The following is a 13,218-nucleotide window of genomic DNA, read 5'->3' as shown; positions in this document are numbered from 1 at the left end:
CAGACTGAACAGCTCACAGTCAACAACACAGAACTAATGCCGCCAGGAATTGCATGACCGACATTATGTCCTTTTCTTTTTTAACGGATGTCCGGGTATCCTCTGCTAAAGGAAGCAACATTGGAGAATTCAAACAGCTCTTTTCATGACCACTACGTGTATACTTCTGGGTCATTTCACTATTAGACTATTTGACCACCACAACCCGACATCACATCTTTCCTGGACCTCCTGACGTTTTCCATCGAGGAAAAGTGTTTAGGAAAGGACACAGAGGCATTTAAAGAGCTGACATGAAGCTGTGTTAACATGTTTTATTTAGAGGCAGCGTTGGACTAAAAAGAAGCTACTAGCTGAGTAATGGCGAGTTATTTTTACATTTAGACACTAATGTGGGAATATGTAACCTGTAAGACTGTAAACCTTGTTAATTTAAAAATCTCATAATAGTGATGTAGCAGTGTTCATACATGGCGCAGAATGAGGTGTGATGATCTATAGTTGCCTATTATATATCCAGTTGGAGAAACAATTTTTTTAAAACAAAGTTAAAGGGAGCGCTTACAACAAATGCACAGCTGTGCTGATATATCAGTATAACAGAACAATCAAGTGTGATATTGTTTTTTATACAACAGTTCTACAAGCGCCATTTACTGGTTAACATAACCGAGTGCAACAGATTATGATTTGTTTGTCACGAAAGTAAAACAAGGTTTGTCACTGTTACGGGACCAAGGGCTCGCAAGGCCCGAAACATTTAGAAACCATAAAGACAAAGTTGTCATAAACCAATAATAATTTTATTAATTAAAAACAACATGAATATTCCCCAAGAAAACACACAACTAAAGGGTTGGAGGTCCTGGCCAAAACAAACAAAACGAGAGAGAGAACACTGGCCAGCCACCGCGTCGCACCCAGCATCCACTCCCAAAACTAAGCTGCACTAAACCCACACCTAATGAAAGACCGAAAACAGGACTACCAAGGAACCCCGAACAAACTAAAAATAACAACCCAACCGGCTCCTGGCATCCAGAGCCTCACCTTCACACGGTCACCTGCAGGGAGATAGAGAGAGAGACAAGAGAGAGGACCTCTTTAAGTAAGCTCATGCTGATGAGACAATGGTCTCCCTGGGGTCTCCTCTGTGCACGAGAGCGCGAGAGGGAGAAAAAGGGGGGGCGAGAACAAACACAGTCCTACTTCCTGGCCCCACGTAACAGTCACACTTCAGCATATTAGAAGTTGATATAATTTAATAACAAAAAAGAATCACACTCTTCCTGGACCTCCTGACGTTTTCCATCGAGGACAATGTTTAGGAAAGGACCAGGAGGCATTGAAAGAGCTGACATGAAGCTGTGTTAACATCTGTTTTACTTTAGAGGGCAGCGTTGGACTAAACAAGAAGCTACTAGCTGAGTAATGGCGAGTTATTTTTACATTTAGACACTAATTGTGGGATTATGTACCATGTAAGTTACCTGATGTTTAATTATAAATCATACACCTGATTTGATTTCGGGGCTCCGGTTTTATTTATTTTTCTGTAAATATACTTGCTCTTCATTGGTTTATATGTACACAAGGGCTGCATTTGTTTATTTTGCTTTCAACTGAATTTCAGCTACAAGCTCTTATAACTCACTTGAGAAAGACTCGCTGTTAATAAGCAACCTCGTGGTATACTGATGATTGCTCCACATCCTGTCATTATGTGGCAGCTAGTTAAATTTGAATAAAAAATATCAGAGATGAGGTTTGGAGGGTGTGTTTAGAGGAAGTGAAGTGTTCCGTCTAACGATCATCATAGACTACAGAGCCGGCTCTTTCGGTCCCCAAGGGCTTTCATTGTACTTGTAATTCAGGCAAATTTAGCACGTTTGATTGTGATTGTATTTAAACGGCATATTTCAACTTGCCTATAGCAACTGCATTTGCCGTTGTATAAATTTTGTAAACTCCCTGAAAACCACCCAATCGAATGCACTAACTTGCTTGAAGCCCCACTTTGCTACACAAAGCAGATAAGGAAACGCCTATAAAAACTAGAATAGAAATGTAAAAAAGGCAAGCTATTGAATTTTATTTTTTCTATATATTTATATGAACACACACACACACACACACACACACACACACACACACACCACACGTACTTATGAAAAAAAGAGAAATTAAAATTACTAGATTACATTTGCTGAGTCTCCAGAGCTCAGCCTGCCTGTTTTTTATTGGGTGTGTGCCCAGTTGACTCCCAAAGTCCAGCCGAGGACAAGTTTCGGGAACAGCAGGGGAAACTGTGAATCAAGTGCTCAAAGTTTAAGTTTAGGAGGATGTAGATTAGATTAGATTCAACTTTATTGTCATTACACATGTATAAATACAAGGCAACGAAATGCAATTTAGCATCTAATCAGAAGTGCAAATAGAAAAGTGCAATGTACACCGCCAGCTTTCCCTTTACCAGTATCAGTACCAGTATATACTTGAGAAAAAAGTCATACATGGTTACATATTCCCACATTAGTGTCTAAATGTAAAAATAACTTGCCATTATTCAGCTAGTAGCTTCTTTTTAGTCCAACGCTGCCCTCTAAGGTTTGAGTCTAACCAGTAACACCAACTCATCAGTAAGGTAGCATGCAAGCAACATTTTGCTTGTTTGTGGTGTCAAATAGTCTATTTTGCTCCCTAAATGAGTGAAATGACCCAGAAGTATAGATGTAGTGGTCATGAAAAGAGCTGTTTGAATTCTCCAAGTGTTGCTTCCTTTAGCAGAGGATACACCGGACCATCCGTTAAAAAAGAAAAGGACATAATGTCGTCATGCAATTCCTTGCAGCAGACACAAAAACTGCACCGTCTGGTCTGCATTAGTTCTGTTGTTGACTGTGAGCTGTGTTCAGTCTGTTGGCATTCAAACTTTCTAATATTCTGATACTGTATATGAGCGGACAGGAGGGTGAGCGTGAGCCACCATTCCCAGGAAAGATGTGATGTCTGGTTGTGGATGATTTAATGGAGTACTGAAGCTCCTTTCCTTACATCTGGGTCATTTCACTTATTTAGGAACCTTACTTCGACCTGACCTCATGGTTTGAGTCTAACCAGTAACACCAACTCATCAGTATGGTAGCATGGGAGCAACATTTTGCTTGTTTGTGGTGTCATGAAGCCATCAGGTGTGGTCGAAAAGTCTATTTTGCTTCCTAACTGAGTGAAATGACTCAGAAGTATATACACAGCGGGTCTGTGGTTTATCAGTACAGACAAACAGATGCTTGTCTCTTCTATGAAACCTGGTCTGTGTCCTTACTGGACTGCATTATTATAAACTCTGATTAACTGTTCTTGCCTCGTCCCTCTTCACCAGCTGCGTTCACAGACAGCGTTGTTGGCATTCAAATTTATATCAATAACTTTCTAATATGCTGATAGTGTGACAAACACTGTGTTTTACTTTCGTGACAAACAAATCATAATCTGTTTGCACTCGTTATGTTAACCAGTAAATGGCGCTTGTAGAACTGTTGTATAAAAACAATATCACACTTGAGGTTGTGCTGTTATACTGAATATCAGCACAGCTGTGAGTCGGTCGTAGATTTACCTTTACCTTTAACATTTGGGTAAAAAATTGTTCCCCAATTGGATATTGTTTTGCATTCTGCTGCTAAATCAGTCACATCATGCGGCACATGCAAATCAGTTTGCGAACTGTTATAAAAATTAGAATTATACTGGGGTGCAGGTGTTTTGATTCATATAGTGTGTGTATCCTGTCTTTTGCATGTCTCGTGCATTTCCTTTAGTTGGCCTGTGATTTACTGAGGCTGGCAGGGAGAGATAATTATAAATCAATAGTACAAGGACAGTATAGGGGAGTATCATTTGGACAAAAAACATAATTTTCATAACTGAGCAGATAACCAAAAAAGGACGAGGACGTTATGATAATATCTGTATCAGGTGGGAGGTGTCCGAGACAGCCCATTTTAAAAAATATATATAAGAACCAACTGTTAGAGCTCCTCAGGGAGCCTTTTCTCTGTGACCCCTTTTGTGTGTTGCACTGTTAAACGCTCCTTCTTATACAGGAATAAAAAATTCAACTTAAACTTTGATACTTTGAATCCAGGCGTCCTTATTCAAGGGTTTTTCTTTAAAGAAAAACCCATAACACAAACATTTTTATATATTTATATGAACACACACACACACACACACACACACACACACACACACAAAGTACTGAAAAAAAGAGAAATGAAATTACTAGATTACATGCTGAGTCTCCAGAGCTCAGCCTGCCTGTTTTTTATTGGGTGTGTGCCCAGTTGACTCCCAAAGTCCAGCCGAGGACAAGTTTCGGGAACAGCAGGGGAAACTGTGAATCAAGTGCTCAAAGTTTAAGTTTAGGAGGATGTAGATTAGATTAGATTCAACTTTATTGTCATTACACATGTATAAATACAAGGCAACGAAATGCAATTTAGCATCTAATCAGAAGTGCAAATAGAAAAGGGCAATGTACACCGCCAGCTTTCCCTTTACCAGTATCAGTACCAGTATATACTTGAGAAAAAAGTCTTACATGGTTACATATTCCCACATTAGTGTCTAAATGTAAAAATAACTGGCCATTATTCAGCTAGTAGCTTCTTTTTAGTCCAACGCTGCCCTCTAAGGTTTGAGTCTAACCAGTAACACCAACTCATCAGTAAGGTAGCATGCAAGCAACATTTTGCTTGTTTGTGGTGTCAAATAGTCTATTTTGCTTCCTAAACGAGTGAAATGACCCAGAAGTATACATGTAGTGGTCATGAAAAGAGCTGTTTGAATTCTCCAAGTGTTGCTTCCTTTAGCAGAGGATACACCGGACCATCCGTTAAAAAAGAAAAGGACATAATGTCGTCATGCAATTCCTTGCTGCATTAGTTCTGTTGTTGACTGTGAGCTGTGTTCAGTCTGTTGGCATTCAAACTTTCTAATATTCTGATACTGTATATGAGCGGACAGGAGGGTAAGTGTGAGCCAACATTCCCATTCTCAATGTGACAAACACTGTGTCATAATCTGTTTCCACTCGTTATGTTAACCAGTAAATGGCGCTTGTAGAACTGTTGTATAAAAACAATATCACACTTGAGGTTGTGCTGTTATACTGAATATCTACGGTGGCCCTGAGGTGCAAAACACAACAGCAAATTCAAAAACACAATAACAAATTCAAAAACACAACAGCAAATCGAATAACACAACAGCAAATTCAAAAACACAACAGCAAATTGAATAACACAATAGCAAATCAAATAACACAACAGCAAATTCAAAACGAAAAGGGTAGGTACCCTCGGGCGACATGAATCGTCGCTGATTGAACTGGTGGTCCTTTGAACTTTCAAAATATGAGCGCTGTTAGTGACAACGTACGCACTGCTATTAAAGAATATTTTGATGCACGACATGGACATAACACTACAGAAGCGCATTGCATTCACTGGATAATAATAAATAAATTAGACACTTGATTTTAAAGAGTAGATAGCGTTACCACAGTACTGTATCATACTGAAGTTATTGATTAATATTCCTAATAAAAATTCCCAGAAATTATGAAAAGTCCTAGTAAACACTAATGTTGTTGGTTTGGCTCCGAGGATGGCTTGTTTTGATGAACATTAGGTTGTAGCTCATTGTGATGAGTGTTAGGTTGTAGCTCGTTGTCTGTCTTACTACAGTTGAAAATATGCGTGTTTTGTCTTTTAACAACTTTTCACTTAAGAGTTATTGATCCCGGAAGAGCCAATGTCTTTCTAACTCTACCGAAGTGCAGTGGCCAATGAGGCACCTTTCCTTATCTCGTAATTACAAGATCTTTTCTTGTAATTTTTTTTTTTTATCCAGTGAATGCAATGCGCTTCCGTAGTATCACGTCATATCCATGTCGTGCATCAAAATATTCTTTAATAGCAGTGCGTACGTTGTCACTAACAGCACTCATATTTTGAAAACATGTAAGCCATGTCTTTCCAGTTCAAAGGACCACCAGTCCAATCAGCGACGATTCATGTCGCCTGAGGGTACCTACCCTTTCCATTTTGAATTTGCTATTGTGTTATTCGATTTGCTGTTGTGTTATTTGATTTGCTATTGTGTTTTTGAATTTGCTGTTGTGTTATTTGATTTGCTGTTGTGTTATTTGATTTGCTATTGTGTTTTTGAATTTGCTGTTGTGTTTTGCACTTTAGGGCCACCGTAAATATCAGCACAGCTGTGAGTCGGTGGTAGGTGCTGCCTTTACCTTTAATATTTAGGTTAAAAATTGTTCTCCAATTGGATTATATAATAATGCTACAGATCATCTCACCTCATTAGCAGCCATGTATAAACACTGTGCATCATCACTAATTATTAGATTTTTTTTTGCATTTCTCTGCTAAATCAGTCAGTCATTCTCACAAACACTGTGTAAACTGAACCTGCTTTTATGAACACATCATCTTGCACATGCAAATCAGTTTGCGAACAGTGTTAAGATAATGTAGCTCACAACAGTTATGTTTTCTGGTCTGGGAATGAGTTGGGGATTTTTTTAGTTATAACTTTGCATTCATGGAAACCCTCAACATACAAAGTCTAATAGGTATCATGGTTAAACACACATTATTGGTCTATGATCTTTTGAAATATATTATATGTTTCACGCAGGTTTAACTCCACCCCATTCTTGTGAGGAATCAGATTATGAGAGCAGTTTGTAAGCTGAAATAGAAAATCTTTATTGACCACAATAAATCAGAGTTAATTATTAAAACATTACAAAGAGTATGACCTTTATTTTTGTTTTTACATAGAAATGTAGTTGACACCAACTTTTATGCTGTATAAAGCAGTAGACTACATCTAATTTAAGCCAATTAACAGTTGCATCCTATCTCTTCACTGCCTGATCTTCAGCTCCCGATGCATCTGACACCAGGTACACGCGTAACACCAGCACACCGTGCAGTAGTCGCCCATGCACGAGCCCTGCGGGAATTAGAAAGAGAAAGAGTGAAATGGCCGTCATTACATTATTGGCACAGCATTAAAAAACATCCTTTTAAAAAATGTAATAACTGCAGCCGACAATATAACAAATATGATTGCATTTCTTGAAATTAAAGATTTTTGATGCAGATCTTACATTATTGACCATTATTATTATTATTATTATTATTATTATTATTATTATTATTATTATTGGTCTCTATAGCTAATTTCCCCGTTCATGACAATTGTGGTGAGTCTGAATTTTTATACAACCCACCTGTTCAAATTATATTAAGGCTTAAAGTTGTAGAATTAACAGTGTGGCCGCTTTGATTAACAGGTGGGTGCCATTACAAGTGGCTTGTTTGAGTAATTCATATATATATATGTTTAAATTTAATGTGACAGAAGCACACATAGAGATGCACAAATACACACATAGACACACAAACACACATCTACTAATGAGAGTTGGGAAACATCTTTTGGAGAAGTCTTGCTCAACAAAATCATAGTCTGGGAAAACTGCCAGTATTTAATTTCCCGTTCCAACAGGAAATGTTTTGCTCTGCAAGGGCGTTTTGATTAGATCATGTAGAAGTCAAGCACACGTTCACACCATACACACTCATGAGAAGCGCACACACCATACTACACATTTCGGGGAATTTTGTGGAAAATGGGTCATAACAAAGTTCAGGATGTTTCGAAACAGCTCTTGAGAGATTTCCTTAGAAAATCCTGAGCCTGAACTTGGATGGGAGGGGGGGGTTATATGCTGAATTATATGCAATTCAGCATATAACATGCACACAGAATGAAAACTGCGCTTCTATTGCTTTTCGAGAAATGTCTAGATAAATCTGGCCAAACCGAAGTGTGGATAGCGTCACTGTCAAGTGTGTTTATGGCGCCACTGTCAAGTTTGTTAATGTATGTATTACAATTTATGTTAAAAGAGCTATGTGAGATGCATCCTCTGTGAGATGGGGCCTCTCTTTTCCTTTGTCCCTCTCTTACACAAGAGTTATACTATTGTTTATTTTGACTGCATGTCTTGGGAGCATAACCTCCATGGTATATAAGGGCTTGCCCCGCATAGTTCGGGAGAGTCTCATTATTCGGCTGGAGGCTCTCCAAGTAACGTTTTACTTGATTACGATACTGAACTTATTGTTATAAATCTGTTATACAGCTAAGACAGCGTCGGCAGAGTTTTTCTTCAAAAATCTTTAACTGCATCACCACTGAATATACGACACCCTTCTACATATCTACACCCCCTCCTTCCCCAAGCCCTTACAGGGATGCCATATTGCTTTCTGATGGAGGACCGGAGTGTACAGGAAACCACGCCGCAGAAGTCCAGCAGTGGCATGCAGCAGCACCAGCCGAAGTCCTTCGCTGTCTGACACTGCATGCAGGGGAAACACCACAGAGCGCAGCAGCCTAGAGGACAGAGAGGACAAAAACACAGCACATGAACTCTGACTTTATACAAACACTGAGGGAAGTCATAATATCTGCATGCAGAAATGCCATACTGATATTTCAAGATATTTTATCTTGTCTCAGTCTTGCCCTGCCTTGGTCTTGGTCTTGACTCTGTCTTGGCCTCTCAAAATCTTGGTCTTGATGTAGTCTAGTCTTGGTCTTGACTCAGTCTCAGCCTGCTTTGGTCTTGTGCTTGACTCAGTCTCAGCATCTCAAAGTCTTGGTCTTGTTCCGGTCTCAATAAACTATAGTCTTTGTCTTGACTCAGTCAATGTCAGTAATCAATACACAACCATTAATCAAACCAATAACTAACAGCAGTCAATATCAGACAACCTTATCATATTTACCAGTTATCTAGTGTTTCTGTAGTGTTGACAAAATGTTAAAAAACAACAACATATAAACAGTTTGAAGTCAACTAAAGCTCCCGGCACAAACATGAGATAAAGGACGTCATATGTTGACAGTCTTCTTGTTAATTTGGCGCCAGTATAACCCATAAAGATAAACTGTATAACTGGTTTCCTGTTTCTGTTTTATCAGAACCTCAAGATGGAAAAAAGACCAAAGTGAAAAGTAGCTCAGAAGGAAATTCTTGAGGAAATGTTTATTTCAGTTTATCTTCTCGTACATCAACAGGATAAGGCAGGGGGAACAGTAAAACCCTCGACAATAGCTTGACCTTAAAGCGCCCAGAAAAACAATCATTTGGAAATCCATGTTCCCATGACCATGAAGCAAACTCCACTTACTGATAAAGCTTTAAGAGATTTAACAGTTTAGACACTCATTATAGGGAATTGTTAGTTCACTTATAAAGGCGAGACTTCAAAATGCTGTCACAGAGTGATGTAAATGTTCCCCATTTCCCACATTGAGGAGGTTCAGTAAGTTACAAATAAAGTGTGTGGTGATGGCTGACACTTACAGGTCTTCATATCACCGCAGCAATCAAAGAGTTCGGTGCTCCAATTCCCAAGGCCTTGAGGGGAGGTTGTTACTGGAGGTGGGGAGTACGTGTTTACTGCCACGCTTACGCTTACTGGTTGCTGCTGGACGGCCATGTCTGAATTAGGAAGGGGCATAAGGGATTGTTTCATGCATAGAAAACACTGGGTTTTGATCAAGACTTTTATACGATACTCATGGTTGCTTTGATTTATGTGTTATATAATTTGCTGCTGTAGCGGCTTTGTACTCTCTCGTTGCGTTGTGTATTTCACAGAAGAAGGGCGTCACTTTTGGCAAACTAAACACCATTTATTTCGGACATCTGGCAGAAGGATCAACACACACAGTCAGTCCCGTTTCCCTCACACACACAAATATACGTCGGGGAGACAGCAAGGTCAGACTGCTGCTCTCCCCCGGGATGTACGACCCTAAACTATAGAGGTACTGCCTTCAAGGTCAATAGGACAATTAAGTGCGTGTGAGTTTTTATGGGAAGTGGAATCACCTTCACCTTAAGTCCGTTACACTCCCTCTGGAGACATCTTATCAGCATCTTATCAAACATATTGTCATATAGCAGTCTCTGGTTCCAGTTTATTCTGGGTCTTGTGCATCAGGTACCACCTGGTCACATATTATATTAAAGTTATAAGTTAGAGGAAATGAGTGAAAATCTTTTTAATGTTTCCAAATGCTACTTATTCTGTCTGCCATGATGCAGAACACTGTGTTTTATTGAAACTACAATCTTAAATGTGGCTAAAACAGTCAAATAAATCAGATTTATGAGTATAAAAGGGTCAAATGTGGCAACTTGCTTCATCATAACTTTGCTGAAATGGTAATAATTGCAATTCAATAGTTAACAAAGAGTTCCCTTTTTGACTAAAATATTTTTAATGCCATACAAGATGAACCAATGATAAACTAAACTATTTAATTAACTGTTACTATTATTACATCAACCCTAAATACTTCTAATTATCATATTTATGCAAATATATAAACTTTTTCTTACCTTTTCTCTGGTTTCGTGAACTCCGAACAGTGAAAATGTGTTAAGCTTACTCCAGCACTCTGCGTGTGTGTGTAAAGAAAGAGGAGGTGTAGACTATATACAACTCACTCCTCCTCCAGACAACATGGAAACTATTTTATCAGAGTTCAGCCCCCAACCCACAAAACAAAACCAAGAAGTGGAGGCGACCCTAATTGGTTAGGCAGGAAGACTAAGCAATTACAAACTTAAACACTAACATTCAAATTACTTTCAATGTCTCTGAACAGTCCAACTTAAACTGGCTTCTTGTGATTCTTCCTTTTCTCACATCTTCTCACTCAGTCGTCTCTCCTGATGCTGCTCCTTCCAACAAGCAGTTTGTTAACACGTCTTTCCAAGATGTTGGTCTTGGTTTTTATCAAATCACAACAACAAAAACAGAAAACACAACGACAAATTACTAAACACAACAACAAATTAAAAAACACAACAACATAGAAAACACAACAGCAAATCAAAAAACACAACAGCAAAACAAGAAACACAACAGCAAATTAAAAAACACAACAACAAATCAAAAAACACAACAGCAAGTTAAAAAACACAACAACAAATCAAAAAACACAACAACAAGTCAAAAAACACAACAGCAAATCAAGAAACACAACAGCAAGTTAAAAAACACAACAACAAATCAAAAAACACAACAACAAGTCAAAAAACACAACAGCAAATCAAGAAACACAACAGCAAGTTAAAAAACACAACAACAAATCAAAAAACACAACAACAAATCAAAAAACACAACAACAAATCAAAAAACACAACAGCAAGTTAAAAAACACAACAACAAATCAAAAAACACAACAACAAGTCAAAAAACACAACAGCAAATCAAGAAACACAACAGCAAGTTAAAAAACACAACAACAAATCAAAAAACACAACAACAAGTCAAAAAACACAACAGCAAATCAAGAAACACAACAGCAAGTTAAAAAACACAACAACAAATCAAAAAACACAACAACAAGTCAAAAAACACAACAACAAATCAAAAAACACAACAGCAAGTTAAAAAACACAACAACAAATCAAAAAACACAACAGCAAGTCAAAAAACACAACAACAAATCAAAAAACACAACAGCAAATCAAGAAACATTATTACATTACATTACATTACATTACATTGCATTTAGCAGACACTTTTATCCAAAGTGACTTACAGAGGAGGACATAAGCTGAGAAAGGTGTAAAGGACACAGAGTAGTTGTTAGTTTTGTTAGTTTTGTTAGACAGAGAAGCAGTCTCGAAAGAGAAAGGTTTTTACAAGTTTTTTAAAGGTAGAAAGGGATGTTGCTGTTCTTGTAGCCGTTGGTAGGTCATTCCACCATTTGGGGACGACCACAGAGAAGAGTTTAGAGTGACCTTGCTTTGCGAGAGGCGAGGGTACAACTAGACGGTTTGTATGAGCGGAGCGTAGCGCCCTGGTCGGGACGTGAGCCTTTAGTAAGGCGCTGAGATAGGCAGGGGCAGATCCTGTGATGGTTTTGTAGGCTAGCGTCAGAGCTTTGTGTTTAGTTCTGGCAGCTACAGGCAGCCAGTGCAGGTCGCTGAAGAGCGGGGTGACATGTGACCTTTTAGGTTGATTGAAAACCAGTCGCGCTGCGGCATTCTGGACCATTTGCAAAGGTTTGATCGCGCAAGCAGGTAGGCCAGCCAAGAGGGAGTTGCAGTAATCGAGGCGGGAGCTGACTGTAGCCTGTATCAGGAGCTGAGCGGCATATTGGGTCAGGTACGGTCTGATTTTTCTAATATTGTACAATGCAACGCGACATGACCTCGCTACGGAGGAAATGTGCTTAGAGAGAGAAAGACGATCATCTAGTACGACGCCCAGGTTTTTAGCAGCATGGTTAGGGGTAATAGTGACAGTACCAATTTTCAGGTTGAAGTCATGGCAGATTGACTCATGGGCAGGGATGAAACACAACAGCAAAAGAGAAACACATTAACCAAACTGCAAGCTAAGAATGTCTCACTCAGTATGTGAGACTGTGAGACAGCACTTCACTAACAGAGGACTGGTACTGGTAATATGATCTAGTCTACTGGTAATTTGTCATCCATGTTCTTTTTGTCATAACATTTCAAACAAATGACTTAAACAAATATGAAACTAAGGGCAGCATAGAAACACCACCTGCAGGTCTGTGGATTGTGGGGAGGCAAAGCAAACAGTAGGTAAGGACAGTGGACTGTTTGAAGGGCAATAATAATAATAAAATAGAAATAAAAAATAATAAAAAGAGTACAAAGGGCACCACCTGTGCATGGTTGAGCACCAACATGCAGACTGTCGTAAAGCATTTACAGTGAAACATTTACAAAACCTGAATAAGGTTAAAACTGTTTTATTATGTGAGTGTAGCTACTGTACCTCTATAATAAAACACACTGTAAAATTACACAAGATACTGATGTCAATGAGAAAGAGGCGTATGACGGGCTATATTAGCACATTGGGGGCACTTGCCACATTTTACCAGAAGGTGGGAGCAATGTGTAACATAAAACATAAGCCAACATCAGGCACTGATCTTTAAATTGGCACACTTAAGAGAGAGCGCCATCCTGTGGATTAAACCAAGCACTACAAAGGTTAGAGCCATTGGCAAATCAACTGTAAGTATATGATGGGACACTTAGACTGTGTTCAG

At 38.8% G+C, this 13,218-nt stretch overlaps 1 protein-coding gene across 1 annotated transcript; it reads right to left on the bottom strand.

Moving 5' to 3' along the window:
* Nucleotides 1-6,766: 6,766 nt before the first annotated feature.
* On the bottom strand, nt 6,767-10,650 carry ponzr1 (plac8 onzin related protein 1). Its single transcript, XM_010754129.3, has 4 exons — nt 10,514-10,650; nt 9,470-9,607; nt 8,348-8,493; nt 6,767-7,041 (listed from the first exon to the last, which is right to left on the bottom strand). Exons 2-4 carry the CDS (start codon nt 9,603-9,605, stop codon nt 6,952-6,954), a joined length of 372 nt encoding a protein of 123 aa, XP_010752431.1. The 5' UTR covers nt 9,606-9,607; nt 10,514-10,650; the 3' UTR covers nt 6,767-6,951.
* Between the last annotated feature and the right edge of the window lie 2,568 nt (nt 10,651-13,218).

Source organism: Larimichthys crocea, chromosome XIV, assembly GCF_000972845.2.
Source record: "Larimichthys crocea isolate SSNF chromosome XIV, L_crocea_2.0, whole genome shotgun sequence".
NCBI lineage: Eukaryota > Metazoa > Chordata > Actinopteri > Sciaenidae > Larimichthys > Larimichthys crocea.
Note: the sequence above shows the minus strand (reverse complement) of the source record. Positions and strands in the feature narration are given on the sequence as shown.

Coding starts and splice junctions, on each gene's coding strand:
- ponzr1 (XM_010754129.3), bottom strand. CDS start 9,605: ATGGCCGTCCAGCAGCAACCAGTAAGCGTAAGCGTGGCAGTAAACACG. Junction 8,494..9,469: donor CTGCGGTGATATGAAGACCT/GTAAGTGTCAGC, acceptor TCTGTCCTCTAG/GCTGCTGCGCTCTGTGGTGT. Junction 7,042..8,347: donor GAAAGCAATATGGCATCCCT/GTAAGGGCTTGG, acceptor TAATTCCCGCAG/GGCTCGTGCATGGGCGACTA.